The sequence below is a fragment of the Drosophila santomea genome, chromosome 2R (genome assembly GCF_016746245.2).
Source record: "Drosophila santomea strain STO CAGO 1482 chromosome 2R, Prin_Dsan_1.1, whole genome shotgun sequence".
Lineage (NCBI taxonomy): Eukaryota > Metazoa > Arthropoda > Insecta > Diptera > Drosophilidae > Drosophila > Drosophila santomea.
This window is the reverse complement of record NC_053017.2, coordinates 16,035,583-16,060,719: the sequence shown is the minus strand read 5'-3', so window position 1 is coordinate 16,060,719 and position 25,137 is coordinate 16,035,583. Positions and strand designations below refer to the sequence as shown.

The window sequence follows — 25,137 nt, the reverse complement described above, 5'->3', positions numbered from 1 at the left end:
TCAGAATATCTTTTTTTAAATCCCAACCGAGAGCAGTTGGCAACGAGCGGTCGTGTACTACGGATGCGTGAAAGACCAATTCGCGGACTTAGTCTAAAAGTGCAGCGGTATACATACATACATAGAAACTTTCATACATATGTATGTGGAAAGCCAGGGCACTTAAGGATTTTTAGCGAAAGTGCGTGTGGCTACGTGTCGCTGGACAAATTCTTCGCGAATCTACGGTGGCGAGAAGAATTCGGATACTTTCGCAGAGGTTTTTATATAAGAGGCAAGCGGGCATTATTTTTAATTTAGCTGTTGATATTATGCATAAAGCGAAGAGAGAAAACAAACATCAAAACAGAATAGAATCAGCGAAGCCGGGAGAGTGGCGAGAAGAATTCTACGGCCTGGTTCTAAAATCTTTTTTCCTCAAATTCCGCCCGTGTGTGTACGTGTCAAAATATTTATACGCGCACACGCTCCTCGGATTATTTGTTTGGTGAATTTCCACCAGCCAAAGTCCCTATACATATACATATGTATGCACTTATGAACATATGTCCGTTTACCAGGAAGCGAATATACAAATCCCAATTCAGACGATCAATTAATCTCTTAATTTACTTTAGCCGCGTGCAGAAACAGCAACAAAAGATACATAAATGCAGATACTAGCGCGTATAAAATAAAGGAATCGCACAGATATAGAAATGTATTCCTTTGGTGTTTCTGTTGCTGTTTCTGCTGCTGTCGCTATAAATATTTACAACGCCCGCCTTGTATACAATGTGTAAATATGTAGATACAATCTGGTAGATACATTCGCGTACATAAACTGTTTCAATTGTTTTATTGGCCCGCTCATGGACAAAGCTGCGCAGAATTGTGAATCAAAAGTGAATCAAGTGCTATGAACTGTCCAGTAAATAAAAACTGAGTTGCAACCACATTTTCGAAGCCAAAAATCGCCCATGTAAACAGCCAAAATGTCTAAGAAACCACGTGGAAACATTCACAAGATACGAGAGTTCGAATTGGAGAAGGTGAGTGATCGCATATGAATCAATCCGTAATCGGATCGTAATGTAAATACAATACTCATTTATTTCGGCGCGACTTGGGATCCAATGTTTTTGTATGGTTTAATTTTATGGCGGAGGGATGCCATAAACAAATAGACAGATAGAAAAAGGTATTAAGAGTTCGACTTGGCCCAGTCGCGTCTTGATCGGAATGATGGGCAATCTGCCAATTGTCTCTTCCCCGGGAAATCGTCTACAACACAACTGGGAAAATGCCATGTTAACGATTAGATTTCTGATCATTAAACACAAACAGCAATGGGCAGCGTCTCGATCTCGAATACAGTAATGTTTAATAGGTCTAGGTAACGCATACTATATGTACTATATCTACTATATACATATGTACACACATGTCGCCCAGTGCATTTGCACATTTAATTGTTCAGATATAGTTGAGGTGGGTCTTTAACGAGGCGTTGCACTTCACAAGAAGCTCTCTTTGATTTTTCCCCATAGGAAGCAAATTATAAGTGAGTCAATAAGTTCGTTAATAATGGAATTCCGTTTAGGAACACGTATCGCAGTCTACATCTATCAGAAAACAGCAAGTGCAGTAAATGTAGTACATTTATAGACTTCGAGTTACAAGTTACTTTGAGTTTAAATTTTTTAAGGTTATAAATTCAAAACCCACATTCTTCTACAATATATCTATTTTCTATTCAATTAATAACATATTATGGTTCCAAGAAGTTTCTTTACCCACATTGAATACATCTATATGCATTCATAGTTCCCCTCGCAATCGCAGCTGTTTTAATGTGCCATCTATATATAGATCCAGCTTGTGGACGAGTTTGATATCATACAGATCGTTGGCGAAGGATGGTTCGGTAAGATTTTACTGGTGGAGCATCGGGGATCGCAGACGGAGATGGTCCTCAAAGCTGTACCCAAGCCATATGTGACCCTGCGCGACTTCTACCGGGAATTCCACTACGGACTCCATCTCGGCGTTCACCGACACATTGTGACCACCTACGATGTGGCCTTTGAGACGGCGGGCTTCTACGTTTTTACCCAAGAATATGCTCCACTAGGTGGGTATCCTAATACTCCAATATAATATCTAATATATTATATCTTATATCTGTAAATTGCAGGGGATCTCACATCCAACGTGACCGATTCGGGTGTGGGCGAAGTTTACAGCAAGCGGGTGGCGAAACAGTTGGCCTCGGCCATCGACTACATGCATTCAAAGTGAGTTTTACTGTACCCCAATAAGTAGTTCTAAAAAAGTTGCTTTAGAGTTATAAGTAAAATCCAATAATCATATAACGCTAATAATTTTTCCTATTCTTTAGAGACATAGTGCATCGGGACATAAAGTTAGACAACGTGCTCATCTATCGCTCGGACTTCCAGCGCATCAAGCTCTGCGACTTCGGCGAGTCCTTTCCCACAGGCTCCACTGTAGAGCGACGCAACGAGTGGCTGCCCTACAGTCCGCCAGAAGTATTAGAAATCAAGCCCGAGGGCAGTTACAAGTAATAACCATGATCTGTTGTACAATCCTTTGAGGAGTTACCTATTAACACTTATTAACCCATTTTAGAGCCGATCCGAGCCACGATGTCTGGCAGTTTGGCATTGTGATCTTTGTGTGTCTGACTGGCTGCTTGCCCTGGCAGAAAGCTGCCTCCGATGATCCGCGCTATGTGCGCTACTTGGCCTGGCAGGGCGGACTCATGATGATGCCTCTGCGGCGAACCCCGCGACTCTTCAAGCTGCTCACCTCGAATGCGCAGCGCATGTTTAAGCGCTTCTTTGCCAGGATCTCCAATCGGCCGAAGAGCCTGGCCGACGTAACCAAGTTCCTAGACGACCGCTGGCTGGCCAAGACCGCCCAGAAGGAGATGGCCGAGTACGAGACCGACGAGCTGTGCCCCTCCATGTACTCCTTCCACAGCAGCCCGGATGAGAAGAACAAGCTGCTCTACACCTTGGCCGACTGCGGCATCGAGACCAATGTGGACCGGCAGCAGAAGAAGAACCGCATCAAAGACTGGATAGAGTCGTCCATCATTACGGAGGAGGACGAGGTGAGAGTTGGCATACGAAGTGGGGTTCTTATTGGAGGAGGAGAACTATAGGAGAACTCTATATTCATTACTATATGGTCATTCAGAGTCCTTATATTAAAGGTTTCTTCTAAACACATTTCCACTGAAATTCTCAGCAAGTATCTTGACACCTTTTTCTCTTTAAGTGGCTAGTCCTACTTATAGAAATGTCTCATAACCATTTTGAATCCTCATCATCATTTCCTTGGAAGCCTCTTTTGTATTTTATAGACAATTGATCTTGAAGTCTTGACATAAATACCTTCATTTTAATTCGGTGGCAAAACGCCAAGTTAAATTTAATTGTCTTAGAAACAACTAAATTGTTCTCGGACTAACAAGAACTTTACTCACATAAATTCCCCACAGTAAACAGAACACAACTTCTGATATTAAGTATTAAACATATAGATTAGTTCAATGTTAATGGCTGGCCACTTCGTTGCAGGAGGAGAACGAGGAGACCAACTCGGCATCCCCATCCTCGTCGGTCTCGCGGGAGCCGCTGCCCGGGCACATATCCTCGCTGCGCAAGCCCACAAGTCCGGCGGAGAGCGCCAAGGAGATCAACAGCACCCTGAAGGACGCCACCCAGAAACACTTCGATCCGCGCACGGGTGCACTGCAGCAGGGACCCAGCGAGATGGGTCAGGTGGCCATGGCGTATTCCAAGTCGGCCAGTCCCGCCTCCAACTACAGCACCACGACGTCCACACTGAACAACGCAGACAGCCTGATGACGCTGGGCTCGCGGCAGGATTTGCTGGCCAGCAACCTGACCATGTACACGTCCATGGAGACGGAACTGAATCGTCTAGGTGAGGCTGATCCTCGACTGAACCAGCGCACCCAGAGCAACAATCCCCTGCTAACCACCTTCGATGTGAACACCAATCCCGCCGCCAAGAACTCGATTGGAGTGGGCACCCGCGGCTCCAGTCGCAGCATCCTCAAATCCTCCATAGCCACCGCCGCTTTTCCCGCTTTGGGCGCTTTTAACCATGGCCAGAGCCACAGCCTGCAGCAACTCAACCAACACCTCCAAGCCAACTCCACGGGCCTAACTTCCAGCAAGAGCTCCTTCTTTCGGCGATGACGAGCACCGCCGACTAATTTTCACTAATAGTCATCCTTGCCGCACTTTCAGAGCTTCGCGATGCCCGGCACTCGAGCTACGCTAATCTCCCATATGCTTCTCAAGTTAAAGACAGTGCCTACGGATCGCTGGATGTCAGCGAGATGGCGGCGGCCAGCAGGAGTCCCTCGCTGATGAAGGACACCGCCTACGATCGCAACACCAGCTCCAGCAGCCACAACATCGCCCGGCGCCAGCGCAGATAGCTCCTCCCCAGGGGGAAACGGCAGCCACTGATTTAAAAGTTCCAATAAATAGATAACGTACATTTCTTAAGTGGCGTGGAGTGGTCTCCTTTACTTGTGCATTAGCATTAAAGGGAAAACGCAACGCAGACGGGTGTTCTTATAAAAGTACGTTTCATTTATTCACGCATCATCTCAACAGCCCAGAAGACGAGCAACGCTCACTTCAGAGGAATGAAACGGGAGCTGTGGGTGGCACCGATACCGGGACGACCGTGCTTGACGGGCTTGTAGGTCAGAGCGAACTCGCCCAGGTAGTGACCGATCATCTCGGGCTTGACCTCCACCTGTGGATGGGGAGAATGCAGTTAGTTATGTGGATCTAGATGTGGACAGTGGGAGGAGAACCATGTTTCACAGCCTTCTATCGAGTTTGTCAATCACTAATCTGCAAATCCTAGTCTTTGAACTCGACTTTGACTCCACAGAATATTGGCTTTCATAAAGGCATTCGTTAATAAAGAACGCATACATGTGGAACAATTTGGCGCGAACAGAAATCGATGTTCTCTCTCTGATTAGGGATTGACACACCATATAATGTTCCAGAAACAGGTTCTCCTCCATTTGATGCTTACCTGTCCGAAGTCCTTGCCGTTGTAGACGCCAATGATGGAGCCGGTCATCTCGGGGACGATGATCATGTTCCTCAGGTGGGTCTTCACGATCTCGGGCTTCTCATTTGGGGGAGCCTCCTTCTTGGCCTTGCGCAGCTTCTTGATCAGAGCCATTGGCTTGCGCTTCAGTCCGCGGGAGAAACGCCTGCGGGCACGGCTGTGCATCAGCTCCACCAGCTGGTTGCTAATTTGGGCGGAAAAATCACGTTTAATGGAAGCTGCACCGGGTGATGTGGGGCTGCACAACTCACTTGGGCATGTCCAGAAGCTGGTCCAAGTCGACACCACGGTAGGTGAACTTCTTGAAGGTACGCTTCTTCTTCAGATTTTCATCGACTTGCTGAATAGAACGAAAAAAACACCGACATTAGTTTCCATTTAGGCGGAAAATCTCGCTGGAAAACTCCGGAATAACATCAGCAGCCGTGCGGCAAAGTCTTCTAGTTGTGTTTCGTATAGCATTTTGTTCGATTCCCGCACGGATGCCGAGTTTTTCGTTGGATTTTGGATAGATATTTACATCGGCCATCTTTTTTGGTTGCGCACAAAAACGGAAAGAGATCTAGGGCAGTGTGACCGCGCAAACGTACGCAAAAAATACCAGCTGCACAAACAAAATATACTTTAAATACTAGCTGAATATAATTTACATACCGACTACATACAATACAAACTGGTTATACAATTTTCAAAATATTTGTTTGTTTTATTAATAAAATGTATGTTTATGAAAACTCCAGTTAAATTATTTGGTGATAATTTAATAAAACACCATTTAATGCGGGTAACTTTTTAGTCTTCTGAAATGTCTTTAAGATCTTTTATATTTTAAAGACTATCTTTGGTTGAGAATAGATTAATTGCTGATATTGGTTTATTTCACAAACTATTCCATGTGTCAGATACGGTCTGCCTAATTTTAAGTTAGGGTGGATACAAAATAAATGTGTTCAATATTATCGATGTTTCCAACCATTGGGCTCGGAATGGCATCACTCTCAACGGTGTGTGCATTTGCTAACGAAAAAGTTTAAAAACAACAAAGCAATAATAATAATAACAAATAATTTGAAAGTTACTTAAATATTCTGACACTTTCAAATAATTCTTTTATAACCCTTAATAAATTTGATTTATAGGAACCACAATTATCTATCACCTAAATTTATTGTATAAGATAAACTTGAGTTGTACAAATATAAATGGCAAAATGGTCTGGATTCTCAAGTCTTATAAGTACTATTCCGCTTATCAGTTAGTTCAACTTTATATTTGGTGCTTAGTTACGAATTAGTTGTCGACGGCAATGCAAGTGGTTTTCGGGATCCTGCTGATCTTGGCGGCACCACGCAGTCTTCTATCCGAGTTCTGCGACAATGGAACGGGGGAGTGCAAGGATCTCAGTGCCACGGACTGTCCCGCGATATTCTTCAACCTGCCCCTCATCGGAAGATTCGTGAAGTATTGCGACGAGTTCAACGACATTGTCTGCTGTCCCCTGCCACTCCACCTGCAAGCTCAATCGCAGCAGTTCTCCGCAAATATGGGCATCAGGAGATTCGAGAAGGGTCAGTTTCGAGCTGCACTGCAAACAAATCATGAAACTGTTGAATATAAAACTTGCGCACCCAACAGAATGCCGGCGCTACAACGAGATAAGAGCTTCCTGCCGCTCCACCCCTCTGATTGTGGGTGGCGCCAAGGCCGCTGGCCGGGAATTCCCCTTCATGGCGCTGCTGGGCCAGCGTGGGAAGAGCTCATCCCACACCGACTGGGACTGTGGGGCCACCATCATCCATCCCAGGTTCGTGCTCACCGCCGCCCACTGCCTGGAAACCAGCGAGTAAGTGGAATCCCATATCTACTAAAAATAACAGTGTAATCAAGTCGCATGCCAAACCAAAATAGAAACTTCAAGCTTTACTCAAATAGTAAACTAAAGCAAAAGTAAATAAATCTAAACCTTTTATTCTTAGGAACGTTCTTTTTAACGTTTTTTTAATCTTTATAATTTATGAAAATATATGTATCTAATATATGAATCTTTTTTATCTTGATAATTTATAAAAAAAATTTATAAAAAGCGTTTATTGCAACATACATATGAATGATATTTGAAAAATCTTTTATCATTTTTATTTATTATTTATCCATTATTTAGTTAACTGTTTTGATTAATTAAAGGCACTAATAAATTAAAGGCACTATTAATACATTTTTTTTTATATTGAAACTAGTAGCTAGACATATCTTTTAAATTTATTTAGAGCTGCCTTTTATTTGTCGCTTAAAAATTTAGTTCAGAAAAACAAAAAATCAGCATAAGTTCGCATCTGATTAGCCAATCTATTCGTCACTGCTAATGTGTTTGCGGCATAAATTAATTTGTACAATGGTATTGTCTAAATATATTATCACAACATAAAAAACATCATGTTTTAAACATAATGTTTCCCAAAATCTTTCCTACGTGGAAATCGGAAGGCGAAATAATCCAGTTATGACACTTGATCAATCAAATGCATATCAAATCACCCAACTATCTACTTTTGTTTTTTTTACCAACTCAAAAAGTGATTTAATGAAACCTTTTTTCGATGAACTTCAGAACTAAGGAGCAGCGTCTGGATCCCAACTACGATTGCCCCAAGTACGTGGTCAGATTGGGCGAACTGGACTACAAGAGCACCACGGACGACGCCCAGCCGCAGGACTTCCGGGTGGTCAACTACGTGGTGCATCCGGCGTACGGCGAGGACGACGACACGGGCAGTCGCAGGAACGACATCGCCGTGGTGGAGCTGGACAAGGAGGCGACCTTCAGCGAGTACGTGGCACCTGCCTGCCTGCCCCCCGACGGCGGCAATGAGCAACTGCAGCTGACAGCCGCCGGCTGGGGAGCCACCTCGGAGGGAGGACGCGCCTCCTCGCATCTGCTCAAGGTGAGCTTGGAGGGATTCGCTGTGACGCAGTGCAGCCAGCGGCTGGAGCACAAGATCGATGTGCGCACCCAGCTGTGCGCGGGATCGCGGAACACCAGTGCGGATACTTGTTATGGCGACTCTGGAGGTCCGGTCTTCGTGCAGCACCCCATCTACTCCTGCCTGAAGCAGGTCGTGGGCATCACCTCGTATGGGCTGGTCTGCGGTGTCCAGGGACTGCCCAGTGTGTACACCAAGGTCCATCTGTACACCGACTGGATCGAGAATATCGTGTGGGGCGAGTAGACGCCTCCAAGTACAAATATTTGCGCAACTCATTCGCGACTTCAACTGCGAGGTGCCAACTTCTGTTTGCACTTTTGGTTAATGAAGATTTGAAATAATTTAAGATTTTATATAGATGAAGATATTTCATTAATATACATTCTTCCCATTTGATTGCTTATTTTAATCGAGACATTCAATCGAGATATGCAGTGATTGGTTGCAAGTAAACGTGTGCATCATTGGATCATAAATATTTATAGTGAGTATAGATTAAGCCATGTGGCAGCTCACAACTCACTTCCGTGTTTTGCTCAGCGAATTTTTTTACTTAAACTTTAAAGTGCATAATTGCAGAACTGTAGGTATCAAAACAATAAAACCTTTGATTCTATCTATCTATCTATCTATCTATCTATCTATCTATCTATCTATCTATATATCTTTCTATCTATCTATCTATCTATCTATCTAAATATGCCATCTATCTATATCTGTATATATCTATCTATTTTTCTATTAATCTAAATATCTTTCTATCTATCTATCCATCATCTCTATCTATCTAGTTACCGCCTGAATTCAATTTATAATTTATTTTATAACTGCCTTCAAATACCTTTTTTTCTTAGTTAAAATGCTCCAAATTTATTTGATAATTATCTATCAAGAAGCATTAAAAAGAACTGTTGACGCACGAAAGCGAAAGTCTGAAGTATTTCTAAGGATTAAGAACCTTATGACATCACAAGTGCCAATTTCATATGCTAAATGAATTCAGAAAGTAAAACCTGAATGGACAGCGTGATTAAAAGCCAGCGAAGATCCGGTTAATAGCCTTTCAAGTGCAACGGATCCAAAACTAGATCCCCAGCCGGTCACATGAGTTCAATTCACTCATTCGCTGATTCTGATAAGTGAATAAATATATCCCAGAAAGAAAGAAAGGAAGAACCACTGGCATTTTATATCCGATTTGTTAGCTTTAATCAAACGTCGCGATAACAGGTGGCATAACAAACATCTGGCCTTAATCTACGAGGATGTGGGTGGAGTGACGTTGGTGGTGGTGGTGGTGGTGGTGTTGGTGGTGCGAATGGGTGGGTATATATATTATATAATATTATTTAGATGAGTGCTCTCTCTCTTCTCGTGCTGCAGTGCATTTGACTTAGGGCTAGGACGCATCGAAAGTGGCTAAGTGGCTAAGTGCTAGAGGACCCTGTAGAAGGCCAACCCCTAAATCCCGGGTTGGCTGAATGGACACTGGATTGGATTGGTCTGGATTGGAGATTACGAGACTACTACAGTCGCTGCAGACGGTTCAGATCGTGGCGTCTCTCGGCGTTCCTTTCCCTGATCTCCTGCCTGCGGATCTCCTGCTGCTTGTACACGAACAGCGGCCGGAAGACGATGGCCCGGCGAGGACGATCCAGGACACTCTTCTGGGCAGCCGCATCCCTGCGCTGGCGCACCGAGTACGGCCGGAAGAGGTTCGACTTGGCGGTGTCGTGGGCGTACAGGGTGCTCAGGAAGTCGAAGTAGGGCTTGGAGCGCAGGCTGTCCGGCTGGGCCAGTGGCGATGGACTGTAGTTGAACTGGTTGGGCGTCTCGATGTCCAGCAGGGCGTGTGGCACCTCCTGCTGCTGTGGAGCGGCCTTCGTCGTGGTTGCCAGGATAACCAGGCAGGCTAGTGATGCGAACTGCAAAGGAACAAGGAAGAACAGGGGCAGCCGTTTAGTCAGAGGTGTGAATAGTGTGAATAGTGTGAATAGCTGGTGGAGGCCAGTGGCTGAGCCAAGCGGTGCCAGAGAACCAGAACCTGTCTGCTCTTAGCTGACAGCTTATGCTGTGAATTAGCATACAATAATTAATTTAAATTAACCAACTGGCGGAGGAGAAGGGGATGGCATCGGATTGGATCGCATCCATGATATAACCGCAATCAAAACTAATTTATAGTCGCACGTAAAATATTCATGAGCACGAATGTGTCTCGAATTTGGTGGGCGTCATCGAGCATGAGCAGATGATCCAAGAATCTGGGAAGCCGAGAATTCAGCTGATCTCTAGGCGCCATCCAACCAACCGGATGCACTTTATTGGCGAATTCCATCTATGCTGGTTAATAAACTGGGTTGGGTTTTCATAACTATTCCTGGAAACGCATCTCAATCAGCTGAATCGGATTGGCTAAGTAAGTGTGCTACGATTTCGGTGGTTTTTTATGAATTATGTAAAACCTTAACCGCAGTCAAAACAAATTAATTACACTCATCAGTGGGCAGAAGGAGAAGATTCAGATGAAGGTGGAGATGGAGATGGAGATCGAGATTGAGACTGCGACTGTAACCGGTTGCGTTTCATGTGGTTCAGGGTTAAGAGCTCGACTTTGTAAACGGTATCAAGGCTCCCAGCAGGATGGATGATGATCTGCGGATGATCAAGATCCCAAGATCAAGTGCAAAGCCATCAGCCAACTCTGTTTTACGACACTTCCTCATCAAGATGATCACAAGATCGAATCGTATCGAAATGGAAATGAAAATGGAAATAGAAACAGAAACCGAAAAAGATATAGATATTGATATAGAGGTAGAAATAGAATAACTTGATTCGATAATGCGTTCGACCTTGTGCGGCGGCGAAAAAATCAGAGTAATTTGTGAATTTTTTGGTTGGAAATGTTAATGTTAAACGGCGAGACACGTTTCTTTGTTGGCCTGTGTGTTTGGCTCACAAAACTGATTGAAATCGCTGCCAAAGGCGATAAAACAATACTCACTTGCCAAGTGTACGCAAACATCTTTGATGGGTATGTGGTATTCGGTATGCGGTTGCGCTTTGTTGCCTAAATTAGTGGAGTATCCTGTTTGGCGACTGCTTTCACTTGTCACTAGTTCCGATTCGGATTGCAAATTGCAAATTGCAGATAAATTACAGCACTCGCGGAAAGTCGAAACCGTTCTGATCGATCGATCGTCAGTTAGTTAGCTTGTTATCAGTGATCGCTTAACACCTTGTTGGCCCCCGGGGCTGTGGATGTGCTCTTGTGGCTCTTGATTCTCGATGCTGTCGCCGCTGAGCTGGCGCTTCAACTGTTCAGAATTTTTGTCACAATTCACTTTTATACGGCCCCCGATCGACGCCTTCGCCAGCCGAACAGGTTTCGAGCCGGGTTTCGCTAAATATTGCCGATATCGCGGCGTGCGTAGCCCCCTACTGCTGCCAAAAACAAAAAAGTTCGGGGGTCCAGTTCCAGTGTTTTGTGGCCAAGTTGCCAAATTGTTGGCACTGGTACTGCATTTCCAGCTGGTCGCGTAATTAACGCTTCTGCGGCTTCCCAGGGGTATCAATTCGAACCAAATGGAATCAATTTGATTGGAATCACATATGCGTCACATAAGCCGTGTTTGTTTGCGCTTGGCATTAACCGATCCACAATATTCCACATTCAATATTCAATATTCGATCTTCGCTCTTCGGCGGCAACTAATTAAACTTTTTCCATGACGCACTTACTAACCAAGACGACACTAATCCCCCGGAGATCGGATAAACAACGGATTGGTATCACAGGATGAGCAACTGGCGCCACAGACACGGAAGCCGCTGGGTAGTCGTAAAGTGGTTCGAGATCTATTATTATAGAGATCTATGGCTATAGCGATCTTTAGCTGTAGAGATCTCGAGATCCCTCACAGAGATCACAGAGATCGGAACCAATTTGGAGATCATTCTGCGGCCAAGTTATGCAAATCGCTGGGCGGTGACGCATGTCTGTATGTTTGGTTGTTTGGATGCTTAAATGCTTGGATGATTTGGATGCTTGGAAAACTGTCAACCCAGCGGCAAACGACGAGGCACTTCAGCTTGGCTTTCATGCTTGAGGGGAGGGCGCAATCCCAAGGTCGAGAGTTCTTGTTTAACGCCAATGGTAATGAGCCGCGCTCGACTGGATCGCATCTCCGGCTAAATACGCCTGGCCAAAAAGAAAACCCCCTTCTTGCCGCACGTGATCAGTGGATCAGATTTTGGATATCCAATCTCGGAACTCAGATCTCACATCTCAGATCTTAGATTTCCGATCTCCGATCGATGGTGTTTGGGCTTGGACTGCTCGATGCGAAGAGCCAGTGACGTTGTTGGCCAAGTGGCATTAGTTTTCGATTTCAAGACTCGCGGCCGTGTCAATGGCCAACCGGTTGCCTCGGCAGACTGCTGCTGCCTGATTTATTCAATTGGCTAACATTTAGCCAAATGGCCCGTCAACACCCCCGAAAAACGGGCTCAACTCAACTCAGCTCAGTTTAGAACGCCGTTTCATTTAAGCTCTTTGTTTGTTTGTTTGCAGCGTTCGATTTGGCATTTTCCTGCGTACTTTTAGCCAAAACGAAACCATTTTGCCCATAATATTTGTACAATAAATATCATTTAATTAGTTTTGCTCGCTCGCATCAGGTTTGAAACGCAATAAGATTAATCGGCAGACGATAAGCGCCGTCGTCACAGTCCGCCAAAATGTCAGAGAGTGAAAAGCAAAATAAAAATACTTATCAGCGACTTGCGTCTATTCGATGATTGGTGATTGGTACTGGCGATCGCTGATCGGTGAATTTCGGATCCGACCGGATCCTAACGGTACACATAATCCCATTATTCCATTATTCCGGCAAGTTAATATACGTGCTATAAGTATAATGCCAATTAAGTAGCTTAACCCATGGCAGCTTCCTCGAGATTAAGTTGTTAAGTGGCTGAAAGCCAAGAAGATGATTATGATTCCCAGAAATCCAGCTAGCATTAATTATACATTCATGATGGATGTTTACTGGGAAATACAAATGAATCACTTAGACTCGAATCGGAAATGCAGGTGTTCTAATTGGAAGAGGTATGCTCCACGGCTGGGCGTTGACTTCCGCGGAGGAGTACGACTCACCGAGGTGCTAAGTGGCCAAGATGGGCTGCAGCAATTGAATCACCGACTGGCGCCTTAAAAGGTGAGAAAGGGGCACGTTCCGTGTGCTTGGGAAAGTGATGTTTCCATTTCCCACCAACCACATCCATCCTGTATATTCGCATTCACATTCGCATTCTCTGTTTGCCCTTTCACTTTGAGCCGCACTGGCGTACGTCATGCATAATTTAGGTGCCTGATACTAAGGCTGATGCTGATACTCACTGATACGCATACTGATATTGATGGTAATTAACACTTGGCTGAATTCGTCACCGTGCTCTAATTAGATTTGGCCACTAATTAATAGCGCTTTTTCCCCAAAAAACATGGAAATTTTCGCCAATCCAATTGCTAACAGCATTGATGAGGTTGTGCGTTTCACAATGCTTGTTTTCAAATTTACGCGGGCCACTGATCGAGCTTTATTCGAATTCGAAATAAGCGGCGCTGCCAGACTGCTGGAAATTGGAGGCAACGCTTTCACTCACAGCTGCTTGAGTAACTTTCGACATTCAACTAATGTCAATAAATTATACATTCAATGAGTGAGCTTATCGCCTCGTTGAGTGGCAAATTTATTTATGGCTCCAATCTTCATTATTTCAGCACTTAATTCCAGAATGTTTTAGAATTGGGCAAGGTAATAAAAATTTAAGTTTGCCAATCCAAGAAAAATAATAAAAACAGAAGGAAGTCAATGACACACGTGTTTATCGTTTCTTCTTTATATATTCCTTAAATATAATTTGCTCATGATATTAAATCGAGCATTGCATTTTTAAACAGTAAAATTTTTTTCTAATTTAAAAAATAAAGGAAATGTTTTTTATACCTAAACTTTTCATTAACTCGAATTTCAAAAATAAGGGCATGTTACCAGAACTCAATAACATTAGTTGTCCACTACTTAATGTTATCAACATTGAACAACATTTCGGATAACACAAGTCGCACTTTAAAAAAACCATCGAAATGAGTTCAATAATTTGAATTACTAACGGTCGCAGATAACAATTTCGAAATTAACGGTTAACCGATTTGCCGGCTACAGAACACTGTTAGCCGCCGTCTGTTGGCCAACAGCGGACGATAGCAGGCCAAGAGAAACCGCTGTTATTCGCCGCCGCGAATATCGTAATCGCTTAAAACTGTTTTCAGAGAGCACTTCAACATCTCATGCAATTTCAGTTCTTACGAATATTGGTAAAAATTTATAAATCGCTGTTTTAAAAACTTAATTAAAGTGCTGCTGCCGCGCAACTGACCGTGTTCGCACCGAAATTCGTGTCGCGTTACTCTGTTCGTGCGGTTCTTGCTGGATTATCAACAAATGTCAAAATTTCAATTTCGTCAAGGCGAATAAAAATCGTATATGTACACATACAATATACCTGCGTCTGTGTGTGTTTACCACCCGGTTTGTGTGTGTGCGTGTGTGTGTGAAGATCACTTAGCGGCGTGCGTGTGTGTGAGTGCGAGTCTCTGGGCAAATAAAAAACACATTTTTTTAATATTTAACTAATATTTCGCACAAAAGCCGCACCACGGCAACATTGGCATTGGAGTACACCGGAAAAAAAAGTAAAGTTTCCTTATCAGCAGAACGAGCGAGAGAGGAAGAGTGAAAGAGAAGGGCGAGGGGGCGAAGATTAGTGCAACAATAACCAATAACTATTTCAGATTTATACACCTCGTAATGCCAATTCACATTCCCAATGCTTTTCGCGAATTCTGCCCACTCTCTTTGTCATAACGTTTGTGCTGTTGCTGTTGTTCTTGTTGCTGTTATTCTTGTTGCCTGTTGTCGTTTGTTATTGTTGTTGCGCCTGTCTCGCGATTAGAATTAATTGACAAATGGCAGCAACAAAATATTCGGGTTCTTTTTGTGCGGTGCCAGTGCCGTGCACTGGCAGAAAAGTGGTAGCACTTTAGATAACAGCGACTAGGCTAGCCACTTTCACACTTTCCCAACTTTCCCAACACGACAGTGGACCACCAGTATGGTGTCCACAGTCATTCCCAAGCGAGAGTAACAGGATGCAAAAGGGAGCGAACGAAGCGGCAAAAGGGAGACGGCGATCAGCAGCACGCAGAGAAAAAAGAACATGAATTAATCATAACTAGTGTTGGTGTTCTGCGATCGGTTACCCATAAAAAACTACAACTACAGTGTGTACAAATGAACGAAAACACTAAACGCGGTTCAACGACCGCCGCTAGTTGTAGTTGTCCATGTGTTTCGCTGCTCGGTTTTCGATTCTTGGTTCTTGGTTCTCAGTTCTCGGAGATAGAAAATAGAAAAGCATAGCAGAGCATATAGTCAGACTTCTTAGTTTTGTGTTTTTTTTTCGGGCCTATTAGCACCTGTCACACACCAGTCTTTATCGCCAGTTTCGGGGCTATCTAGAAAAAAGAAAGAAAATCAACAGGTATGGGTATGGAATCAGGTAAACCCCTCCCTCTTCTTCGCTCGCACTCTCTCTCGCTCCCACCCTACCTCTCTCTCTCTCTCTGTGAACTATCGCAAGGACATATCGATACGTGACTTGCAGATCGATAACCAGAGACAAAACACCCCTTCACTTCCAGTTGGTGCAATTAACTAACGGTGAACCATAGGTGTCACATAACCGGAATATCAGAGGAATACGGAGTTACGCGTGCAAATCCAGCTACATGTCCCTCTCACGCCAGCTGAAGCGGCAGAAAATGTCCCAGGGGAAGAAGTTCGGCGACGGCGATCCCTTCAACTACCAGGAGCTGAACATCATCGGCGAAGGTGAGCACTTTTCCCAGTTAGATGGTAGTTAGATGGTAGTAGTAAGTGGTATGTGGTAGTGGTAGTGCTAGTAGTAAGTGGTATGCGGTAGTGGATGCTTTGTTGTTGGGATAGGTCGGCGCTTCAAAGGGGGCTCCGTCTTCCCAACGATTTCACTTTAATTAGCCTACAAATTTTACTATTTTTTTTACTATTTGCTTTTACTACTGCTTATTTCTATTTATGACCTATTAGGAGTACCGCTTTCACAATGAAGCTGATATACCGCACTGAAATGAGTTTGTAGCGCATTTGGCAAGTGCACTTGACCGACCCCTTTTGCAGCCAAGACTAATGGAGCGTGGAAAATCGGCAAAAAAGGGGAAATATCGGCTGTCGCCATGGAAAACTCCCCTGTTTTGGCACTTTCGCCTTTTTCCTGCATACTTTTGGGTTCGCTCTCCTGGCAGACCACGTGTTTCTGCCGCATCAGGTGAACTGAACACAAATCGATGCCAGATCGATGATCGAACAAGTGGCCCATGGTCTTGGTCTTTTTCTTGGGGTCAGCAATTACGATCGCTTGTTTGCTGTAAACAAAGCCCAAATCAATTGCGTCATTGAGCGAATGCTAATGATGGATTTCGTTACTGGTTTTCACGCGAGTCATGGGGCAGGGGGATGGGAGTTGGGGGAGGGGGCTAAATGCCGGAAGGTAAACCATTCATGGGGCCCTTCCCCTTACCCCTCACCCTTACCCCTCCCCCCAGCGCACGATCAGTGGCATTTCATCTGTTATACAACACACACAGTCTCAAATTTTCGACTGTCTGTGCGCATTCATTCAATTATTGCCCCCTGCCATTCGCTTTCGCTCCAAGCTCTCATTGTTGCTGCTGCTTGGTTTTTGTTTTTTTTTTGGTTTTTGTTTTCTGTGCGCAATTTTCGAGTTTATTTGTACATTTGTATATTTTTTGACAATTCCAAATGGAGAGCTACTGGCTAGGCGACGAGTCGCAAACGAGTCGATGGCAAAGTCGAGCTCTCGGCCTTGTGTTGTGACTGTCGCAACAGCGGCACAGTTCACAAGCCAGGTGGTCGGTCTGGAGGCAGAGACCCCAGGGAAAACCTCCCTCCCACCTTCCCAGTGCCATTTATTTCGGGTATCTGTTTCTGCTTCTCTATCTGTATCTGTATCTGTATCTGTATCTGTATCTGTATCTGTATCTGCTGTATTTGTATCTGCTGTATCTGTATCTGTATGTCAGTGTCAACCGAAATAGCCGGTGTCTGTTCGCCTTTCTCCCCACGCATGTCTCTTTCCGTCTGTCCGTTTGTCCGTCCGTCCGTTTGTCCGTACGGGTGATAAATTTCCGGTGACAACATTTAGTCGCTGGCATTTGATTCTGATTGGGAATTGCTCGCCTCTTGTCCGCTTTCTCCTTCCGCTCACATGGCAAAAATGAAGATCACTTTGTACCTGACACACCCGCAGTATTTCATGTCACATGTGTGTACGCATTTTCTATAAGATAAGTAGTCTGAATTTTGACTCATTTCGAGTCTATAATGCTAGCTAGTTTATGCATGTAGGGGGGTAACCAGATTAATACGATTCCTAGGGTAAAATTCACTTCTGTGGATCACAATATGAAGGCTGAAGTCTGGAAAGAACATAGACCCACCTACATGATGGTTTTATTCATTATTCATTATGCTTTTGTAAAGAGTTCTTCAGCTACCGCATTCAATCGCTTCGATCGCAAGGCTAAAAATACGATGATGAATACGAAAAGTATATTTATACCATTATGATTTGACGGAGCTAAGTGGCCCCTTTGTTATGCCCATCGATGCCAAATTGATGATCCAAGTTGGAGCAGCTTTTCTCTCAGTGCCTCTCTGATTTCTGCAATAGGAATATGAATAGGAATACATAGGAATAGGAATCGGAATAGAGGGTAGATATCTGCAATCAGCGGGCATTTCTGGCATTTCTAGCCCATCTTATCGGCACAGCTGATTTTCGTCTTTTATTCCCACTTTTATTTCGTACCTTGTGCGAATTTTCGCCATTTTTGGGCTTTCTTTCTTATCTGGCCTTGCCTTTGCCTCATTTCCCCACCCGTTTTGTGCGCCTTTTCGCGTCTGATTAGCATTTGATGCGCGATTCTGATCCGATTTTGTGTTTGATTTGTACTCATCAGGTGCCTATGGAACGGTCTACAGAGCCCGGGATGTGATCACCGGGAACATTGTGGCGCTGAAGAAGGTGCGGATATCGCTGAACGAGAACGGAGTGCCCATGTCCACACTGCGCGAAATCTCGCTGCTGAAGCAGCTGAATGCCAGCAATCATGCGAATATTGTCAAGTGAGTATGCTTCAGGTGCCGGAGTGCGTTACTCCGTGCTTTTTGTAGATCAAATAGCTTGCATATTGCAGTTTAGGGTGCTGTTTGTGGTGTCTTATCACGCGCCATTGGGGCCAAGTGGCGCCCCAACTATTTGCCAAAGTAATTTAGAAAGAGCCGCCTCGCAATGTCAGTGCGCTTCTGGTTATCTTTTTGCACGCTATAGCCGCAATATTCCGTCGATTTGTACGGCTCCAATGCCCCTCGCCCCCTTCAGAACGCCCACGCTTTTGGCATATGCCAGTCAAGCTACTCTGCTCCCGCTGATAACGCAGTCGTCACTGCAGTTGGGGTTTTTAGTATTGGCGTTCAGTTATTTGTCGCGGCGTTAGCGATTTGAATTAACAGAGGTCGATAACCACATGTTGCTGTCGCCGTTATCGATGTGCGCTCTCGCCTGAGCAGCGCTTTAGCAGCGTGAGAGCGCGTCAGTGATCCGAATGTCGTATGTACAAAAGAGAGAGAGAGAGAGATTTCGCGCAACAGAATGTTAAGTTAAGTTGGATATGGATACAATGTTGGAGCTGTTATTTTGTGTGGAGCCGAAGGTATTTTTTACCAGTTGGAGGAGAACAGGCTGGTAATAAAAAGAACTAACTGGGGAAATTACCTTTAAGTATTTAACTGAATTTACACAAGTTCAGCGTGCCAGTTGCCACAGAAAGTGTAACTATTAAAGCCTTCAATAAAATGCGCAGCTTTAAGCAATTCAAAAGCAATGTTAAAATAACTGCCTTGTTTATAGCATAACAGAATGCTATGATTGCTCTGCTCTGTTAACTTGTAACATTTTGCCGCTGGCAGAAAACGATCTTCAGCCGCTCTTACTGCGCTCTCTTTGCCTCTGCGATCGCCATGTGCGCATGTGTTTGTCGCGAGTGCTTCGCGTAGTTCCCGAAACGAGCAAAGTATGGCCGATGGCGCCACCAGAGCCAGCAGCATTTTATAACACATTTTCTATATCTCTCAACATTTCCCCCCAAGCCATCTGGCATCTCGCTCTGTCGCACACAGTTTAAACATACAGATGCCCTTCCCCTCCTTTTCCCCACAGACTGTACGAAGTATGCCAGTTCCTGGAGCGCGACGGCCAACTGCTGATTCTGCTGGTCTTCGAGCATGTGGAGCAGGATCTCTCGGATCTGATAGATAGGCTGCCCAAGTCGGGCATGTCGCCGCCCACAATTCAGGTGAGATCATCCAGCTTTATAATATGCTATTTAATATATAATTTGCGATGCTTACAGCGCCTTTCGAGGGAACTGCTGACCGGTGTGGACTTCTTACACTCACACCGCATCATCCATCGGGATCTGAAGCCGCAGAACCTGCTGGTCTCCTCGCAGGGCCACCTCAAGATCGCCGACTTTGGCCTGGCCAAGACGTACGGATCGGAGATGAAGCTCACCTCGGTGGTGGTCACCTTGTGGTACCGCGCACCCGAAGTCCTGCTCGCCCAGCCCTACAACAGCACCGTGGACATCTGGAGTGCCGCCTGCATCATCTTCGAGATGTTCAACCGGCGCGCTCTGTTCCCTGGCACCTCCGAGAAGAATCAGCTGGACCGCATCTTCGAGTGAGTGTGCCTCCCAGTACTCCTCTATCTCAGATTTGATTGTAATTGTGGAATCTTTCGCAGACTCACTGGCAGACCCACGGAGCAGCAGTGGCCGCAGACCATTTCCGTGGCCCTGGAGCACTTTCCCCAGCGGCATCCGAAGAGACCAAAAGACTTTTGCCCACAGCTCTGCAAGTACGCCGATGATCTGCTGAATGTGAGTGTGTGGTATGAGTACCTGTATCTAGGCTAACGCATACCCTCTGTTCCTCCCCTAGAAAATGCTTTCCTACGACCTCCATCTGCGACCATCCGCCTTGGCCTGCTTGGAGCACGACTACTTCCAGCAGGAGCCCCTATAGTCCTGCAGCCCACAAGGATAATGGATAATGGATAGTGGATAGTGGATGATAGATAGTGGATAATGGATAGTGGATAGTAGAAGTGGACTGATCATTGCGGCCGCGCTTCGTTCTTGTTACAATGTTCCTTTAAGTGCAGTGAAGCACTTTGTTTATTTTTTCGCAACAGTCCAGTTATTGTGTCCGGATACGGATATTCGGTTACGGATACGGATACGGATATCCGGTTACGGATATACAAAGTAAACAATACCTTAATATGTTTGTAGTCGTAAGCTAAGTGTAAAAATCATTGTCGCGTCGTGTGAATTCTACTGCCGATCAACTAACTGCCGATGACCATTACATGTGAAGCGATTCTCGAGGGCGTTTTGAGGTCCTCCAAATCGAAATGTGATACACAAAGTTCAGGAATGCATTATACAATTTCAAAATTTTGTACAACAACAATCATTTATATATGCAATTATATATACAGCATACAATTTGAGTGGTCTCATCTTCTTTTCTCGAAAATATTTGGGGTGCAGTTTACGATTTAAGGGGGTCTTGATTGTTCAAGAATGATTAGCATTTTAATATCTGAGATATCCAGTTAAATTCTAAAAATAATAATTTAATTTTAGCTTTGTATTGGACAGTTTTCTAAAGTTTAAAGCTTATTCGAATTTTATGATAATTAACGTTTGTACATATAAAAATAACAGCTGAAGTACGCTGTTAAAAACATCGCAAGTTAACCATCGATAAGCTATCGCAGCAGAAGTTAACTTTTGCGCATCTTTAGTTCCGTCTCTTAACTTACGATCACTGTTATTTTGCTCTCTTGCCAGCACTTAACAGTCGTTCATAAGACACTTAACAGAACCGATTCAATTGGTGAATGTCAATGCTAAGTGTGATATTAAAAAGTTATTACACTAACGCTAAAATTTGTAATTATTTCGACTACTAAAAAGAGCTACTACTACAAAGAGCTTTTGCTTAGATGCATTTTTGTTAAGCAAACTGTAAGAGGGAAGCAAATCCCACTGTTACTATAGCCAAGTTCACAACCCACTGTTGCAAATGATAGGATTCCCAGGCTGTGAAAACGGTCATACTATTTTGCTGATATAAATACTTTTTAGTGACACAAATATAAAGAAAAAAATCAAACAAATAATTAAACCGAATTGCATTGCTAAAAATTAATTTAAAAGGCAAAAATTATAAATACTTATCGATAAAATGGTTCATTAGGGGCATTGCTAGCATCAGACATGGTATATTTTGGTATTAAAGTCGCAGCTGGTATTTTCGAGCCTTGAGCGCGCTGCCACACTGACTTCCGCCTCTTTTTCGACGACAACTTGCAAAGGAAAGTTGTGTTTTTCGTACATTTTGCCAATTCACGTTTCGTGTCAAGAACCCAAGACTTAAACATGCGTTACGTGGCTGCTTACCTTCTGGCCGTCCTCGGTGGCAAGGACACCCCCGCCAACGCCGACCTGGAGAAGATCCTCAGCTCTGTGGGCATCGAGGTCGACGCTGAGCGCCTGACCAAGGTCATCAAGGAGCTGGCTGGCAAGAGCATCGAGGAGCTCATCAAGCAGGGACGCGAGAAGCTCTCCTCGATGCCGGTGGGCGGCGGTGGTGCCGTCGCTGCCGCTGATGCCGCACCCGCTGCCGCCGCCGGTGGCGACAAGAAGGAGGCCAAGAAGGAGGAGAAGAAGGAAGAGTCCGAGTCCGAGGACGACGACATGGGCTTCGCTCTCTTCGAATAAGCGGTTGAATGGGCGAATATTCTGTGCAACACACTTGCGAGGCGGGAAAAGCAGCGTCGTTCTGGAGCAGCACCGGGCAGTCTACACACTAGTCTAGCAGCCATCCGTTGACCATTTCTACGTAATAAAAATCAGCAGTGTTTGCACTTTATATAAACCAAGTGGAATTGTGTTTTTTGTGCCGTTCACGCGGTTATTTTCATGGTTTTTGTGCGACTTTTCCCCGCTTTTCCCCATAACAGTGGACCCACGTGTTGGCTAACATTCTGCTAGACGGCCCCGGAGTGGATTATGTTAACTTAACAGACGGCGGGTGCCCTGTTAAGCCAGCGCATTCTAATTGGATCTAGAAGCAAACTGGAAACATGGGATACAATTCTTATTAGAAAACTCCGAACTATTTTTTAGCCTTTGTGAGTAAGAAAAGTAGATTTAGGACTAGAAATCCTATGAAATTATTGAAAATTTAGAAGGTTCCTGTAGAATATAACAATAATCCCACTTATAGTGCATGTGTTCGAGTAGAAAGGTAGTTTAGATATTTTCAGAAGTTGGTTTCTTCAAAATCCCATAAAAAGGAACACGAAATGTGATAAGGAAAATAGTTTTATAAACTTTCTTATTAAACAATTTGATTGGTTCATACTGAACCAAAGGGCTCTCTACACTTGGTTAAACCGCATAATTTTATATATAAATAAACCGAGGAATGCAGACATTATAACTAATATACATCAATATGCATACAATTAGGCCAGGCCCACAATGGTATAGAATATCAGGGGCAGGACCAGGTTGTCCACCTGGTCGGTGAACGCCTCCACCAAAGCCGAATTCAGTGCTGCGAAAATGGTGGCGAACCACTTGGCCTGGCTCATGGCCACCAAGCCGGTGGTCTCCAGCAGCCAGACGGCTATAAGAATGGACACGACAAACGCAATGGTGCCCTCCAGGGAACGGGAAGATCCTGAAAGTATGACAGACGTATTCAAAAAGAATCTTATATATGCGGATGAACCAATTGGAAGGTCAGTGTATCTCAAAGTATAAATATCTATTGTTGAGTTACGACTGACTTTCAAGTAGTTCCATTAAGATACGCAGGTTTACTTACTTCCCCACTTGTTGCGGCCCAGCTTTGAGCCCACCACACTGGCTGCAGTGTCTCCCACGCCGACTGCTAGAATCCCCGAGAGCAAGGCCAGAGTGTTGTCGCCCGAGCACGGACATGGGGTCATCCAAATGGGCATTGAGCAGCCGATGAGCAAGCAGAACGGCGTCAAAGCCAGCTCTCCGGCGTCCTTTTCGTCCTTGAATGTGCTGAAGGCCACAGCTAGTCTGTCGGCGAATGGCGGAATCTTCAGCAGACGCAGCAGCTCCAGGACCACAAAAGCAGCCAGCGCCACGCCAGTGGCCAAGTACAGCAGGGCGCACTCGAAGATTAGTCCGGGGATGTAGACCATAACAATCAGCAGGTGAAAGATCTTGCGAACGCGTGTATTGGCCTTCGCAGAGCTACCAATTTGCCAGGTGACAGTAAGGCATGTTAGCACAACGAGCAGCATGTAGAAGGCCAGGATGGTCAGTCTTTCGCCATCCCGGAGCAGAAACTGCACCAGTGCCAGCACAGGAAGAGGTCGCGTCACCGGCATACAGGTGACGGCCAGAAGGAGCAGCACCGTCCACATGTAGAAGCGGAGCGGCTTCCTCAGCGAAGGGAACAGGACGAGTGCCACGCAGAACAGCAGCAGGCAAAACAGGGCATTCTGCAGATCCAAGATGAGCGGATTAGTGAAAGCTTCTAGCATTATACATATCCCTACATACCACCATGATCATGTCGAGCGTCTCGAACTCATCGCTTGGCCAGGAGCCGCCGCAGAAGAAGCCACCGAGTCGGTGGATGGCACTCAACGCGAAGAGCACCAGTCCCTGGACAAAAACGGAGGCTTCTCCATAGGTGAAGCAACGCTGGAAGCCACGCAGCGTATAAATATATATTTGCTGATACGCCGAGGTCATCACGAAACCGACGACTATGGCGAAGGTCAGCGAGGTGTCCACCAGCAGGTAGAAGCTCAAGCTGGTGGCCACTCCGGGCAGCAGGCTCACCAGGCATTTAACCAAGATGCCCGTCTTCACAAAGGCGTAGATGAAGAAGCACAGAGTTTCGATGGCCATGCCGCCGGCGGCCACCGTGAGGAGCCACTGCATCCTGGCCAGCTCCTTGCATGCCGGCGTGGCGTGCAACAGGCGAACGACGAAGGCCAGCGGCAGTAGCAGACATAACCAGCCGCCGGGTCCGGCGTTGGGCCTTCAGAAGGGTCAGATTAGATTACAGATAAGGCGGAACTTTGGACTCGCCCTGGAGAGAGGCGACTCTGTGGCAGCACTGACTCACCTAGGCGCCATCGCCTTGAGGCTGAAGACATCCGTGCGCTGGGTGCTCCGTCGCTGGTGGCGCACCGCGCCCAATCCGCTGGACTGGCTGTCCGTGGAGCAGCCGACGGAGTCCGAGTCCGATTCCGAGTGCTCGCTGTCCGTTGCTGGGCTCCGCATTCTCGGCTGGCTCAGTACATGACTTCTCTGAACTCGCAAGGCGTTTGTGTGTCCACAAGTGGGTCAAGGTGCGGAGAAAAGCCCTCGCTTTTCCTGCCAACTTCGGCCAATTGGTGGTGTTTGGGATGCACTGGACCAGCTGGTCGTGCGCTGTTGTTTTTGTTGGGAAACTGTTGATTCGGGTTTGGGATGCACTTGGGTATTTGAAGGCGTCCAATGTTGCGGTCACACTAAACGCGACTGGCGATGTGACCAGGTCTTTTGCAGCTCGGTGGGAAATTCAAAAACTTAAACATTTAACTTATGGAAGCTTATGCATTTTTAATCTTTTAGCCCGGTTAATAATAATGATATGTTAGTTGTATTATCTTATAATAAACATTATTTAGTGTCCCACTTTTGTGGAGAAGCGCCTAA

The 25,137-nt window shown here is 45.2% G+C and overlaps 7 protein-coding genes across 11 annotated transcripts; 4 read left to right on the top strand and 3 right to left on the bottom strand.

Moving 5' to 3' along the window:
- The first annotated feature begins 790 nt into the window (after positions 1-790).
- LOC120445818 (serine/threonine-protein kinase SBK1) lies at positions 791-4,550 on the top strand. Of its 3 annotated transcripts, none has more exons than XM_039626435.2 (7): positions 791-1,031; positions 1,852-2,113; positions 2,177-2,276; positions 2,381-2,563; positions 2,632-3,118; positions 3,588-3,957; positions 4,341-4,550. In XM_039626435.2, exons 1-7 carry the CDS (start codon positions 975-977, stop codon positions 4,478-4,480), a joined length of 1,599 nt encoding a protein of 532 aa, XP_039482369.1. In that variant the 5' UTR covers positions 791-974; the 3' UTR covers positions 4,481-4,550. The 3 variants fall into 3 exon arrangements, with proteins under 3 accessions (XP_039482369.1, XP_039482368.1, XP_039482367.1); XM_039626434.2 differs by having other exon boundaries at positions 4,287-4,550; XM_039626433.1 differs by having other exon boundaries at positions 3,588-4,429.
- A 64-nt stretch (positions 4,551-4,614) lies between these two features.
- LOC120445819 (40S ribosomal protein S15) lies at positions 4,615-5,782 on the bottom strand. The gene is made up of 4 exons (XM_039626436.1): positions 5,657-5,782; positions 5,388-5,476; positions 5,098-5,320; positions 4,615-4,806 (listed from the first exon to the last, which is right to left on the bottom strand). The coding sequence occupies exons 1-4, from the start codon at positions 5,663-5,665 to the stop codon at positions 4,681-4,683; spliced, it is 447 nt and encodes a 148-aa protein (XP_039482370.1). The 5' UTR covers positions 5,666-5,782; the 3' UTR covers positions 4,615-4,680.
- Positions 5,783-6,415: 633 nt separating this feature from the next.
- On the top strand, positions 6,416-8,646 carry LOC120445297 (serine protease snake). The gene is made up of 3 exons (XM_039625600.2): positions 6,416-6,704; positions 6,772-6,979; positions 7,745-8,646. The coding sequence occupies exons 1-3, from the start codon at positions 6,443-6,445 to the stop codon at positions 8,361-8,363; spliced, it is 1,089 nt and encodes a 362-aa protein (XP_039481534.1). The 5' UTR covers positions 6,416-6,442; the 3' UTR covers positions 8,364-8,646.
- A 659-nt stretch (positions 8,647-9,305) lies between these two features.
- LOC120446542 lies at positions 9,306-11,452 on the bottom strand. The gene is made up of 2 exons (XM_039627557.2): positions 11,128-11,452; positions 9,306-10,045 (listed from the first exon to the last, which is right to left on the bottom strand). Exons 1-2 carry the CDS (start codon positions 11,146-11,148, stop codon positions 9,647-9,649), a joined length of 420 nt encoding a protein of 139 aa, XP_039483491.1. The 5' UTR covers positions 11,149-11,452; the 3' UTR covers positions 9,306-9,646.
- Positions 11,453-14,455: 3,003 nt separating this feature from the next.
- Positions 14,456-20,885, top strand: LOC120446111 (cyclin-dependent kinase 4). 3 transcript variants are annotated; one of them, XM_039626907.1, is made up of 7 exons: positions 14,456-14,886; positions 15,925-16,084; positions 18,271-18,436; positions 19,530-19,665; positions 19,723-20,051; positions 20,115-20,250; positions 20,312-20,885. In XM_039626907.1, the coding sequence occupies exons 2-7, from the start codon at positions 15,982-15,984 to the stop codon at positions 20,393-20,395; spliced, it is 954 nt and encodes a 317-aa protein (XP_039482841.1). In that variant the 5' UTR covers positions 14,456-14,886; positions 15,925-15,981; the 3' UTR covers positions 20,396-20,885. The 3 variants fall into 3 exon arrangements, with proteins under 3 accessions (XP_039482841.1, XP_039482839.1, XP_039482840.1); XM_039626905.2 differs by having other exon boundaries at positions 14,457-14,886; positions 15,895-16,084; XM_039626906.1 differs by having other exon boundaries at positions 14,494-14,508; positions 15,895-16,084.
- Positions 20,886-21,719: 834 nt separating this feature from the next.
- On the top strand, positions 21,720-22,322 carry LOC120446526 (60S acidic ribosomal protein P2). The gene has a single exon (XM_039627538.2). It carries the CDS (start codon positions 21,820-21,822, stop codon positions 22,159-22,161), a length of 342 nt encoding a protein of 113 aa, XP_039483472.1. The 5' UTR covers positions 21,720-21,819; the 3' UTR covers positions 22,162-22,322.
- A 427-nt stretch (positions 22,323-22,749) lies between these two features.
- LOC120446402 (dolichol kinase) lies at positions 22,750-24,902 on the bottom strand. Its single transcript, XM_039627342.2, has 4 exons — positions 24,563-24,902; positions 23,989-24,475; positions 23,276-23,927; positions 22,750-23,128 (listed from the first exon to the last, which is right to left on the bottom strand). The coding sequence occupies exons 1-4, from the start codon at positions 24,718-24,720 to the stop codon at positions 22,911-22,913; spliced, it is 1,515 nt and encodes a 504-aa protein (XP_039483276.1). The 5' UTR covers positions 24,721-24,902; the 3' UTR covers positions 22,750-22,910.
- Positions 24,903-25,137: the final 235 nt, after the last annotated feature.

Bases quoted from the DNA above. Each gene is read 5' to 3' on its own strand.
- LOC120445818 (XM_039626433.1), top strand. From the start codon at position 975: ATGTCTAAGAAACCACGTGGAAACATTCACAAGATACGAGAGTTCGAA. The intron at 2,114-2,176 runs GTGGGTATCCTA...TGTAAATTGCAG, and splicing joins CCAAGAATATGCTCCACTAG to GGGATCTCACATCCAACGTG. The intron at 2,277-2,380 runs GTGAGTTTTACT...CCTATTCTTTAG, and splicing joins ATCGACTACATGCATTCAAA to AGACATAGTGCATCGGGACA.
- LOC120446111 (XM_039626907.1), top strand. From the start codon at position 15,982: ATGTCCCTCTCACGCCAGCTGAAGCGGCAGAAAATGTCCCAGGGGAAG. The intron at 18,437-19,529 runs GTGAGTATGCTT...TTTTCCCCACAG, and splicing joins AATCATGCGAATATTGTCAA to ACTGTACGAAGTATGCCAGT. The intron at 20,251-20,311 runs GTGAGTGTGTGG...TTCCTCCCCTAG, and splicing joins ACGCCGATGATCTGCTGAAT to AAAATGCTTTCCTACGACCT.
- LOC120445819 (XM_039626436.1), bottom strand. The intron at 5,321-5,387 runs GTGAGTTGTGCA...CGCCCAAATTAG, and splicing joins CAGCTTCTGGACATGCCCAA to CAACCAGCTGGTGGAGCTGA. The intron at 4,807-5,097 runs GTAAGCATCAAA...CCCCATCCACAG, and splicing joins ACGGCAAGGACTTCGGACAG to GTGGAGGTCAAGCCCGAGAT.
- LOC120446542 (XM_039627557.2), bottom strand. From the start codon at position 11,148: ATGTTTGCGTACACTTGGCAA. The intron at 10,046-11,127 runs GTGAGTATTGTT...GTTCCTTTGCAG, and splicing joins TGTTTGCGTACACTTGGCAA to TTCGCATCACTAGCCTGCCT.
- LOC120445297 (XM_039625600.2), top strand. From the start codon at position 6,443: ATGCAAGTGGTTTTCGGGATCCTGCTGATCTTGGCGGCACCACGCAGT. The intron at 6,705-6,771 runs GTCAGTTTCGAG...CGCACCCAACAG, and splicing joins CATCAGGAGATTCGAGAAGG to AATGCCGGCGCTACAACGAG. The intron at 6,980-7,744 runs GTAAGTGGAATC...GATGAACTTCAG, and splicing joins CACTGCCTGGAAACCAGCGA to AACTAAGGAGCAGCGTCTGG.
- LOC120446526 (XM_039627538.2), top strand. From the start codon at position 21,820: ATGCGTTACGTGGCTGCTTACCTTCTGGCCGTCCTCGGTGGCAAGGAC.
- LOC120446402 (XM_039627342.2), bottom strand. From the start codon at position 24,720: ATGCGGAGCCCAGCAACGGACAGCGAGCACTCGGAATCGGACTCGGAC. The intron at 24,476-24,562 runs GTGAGTCAGTGC...ACCCTTCTGAAG, and splicing joins CTCAAGGCGATGGCGCCTAG to GCCCAACGCCGGACCCGGCG. The intron at 23,928-23,988 runs GTATGTAGGGAT...TTGGATCTGCAG, and splicing joins CGCTCGACATGATCATGGTG to AATGCCCTGTTTTGCCTGCT.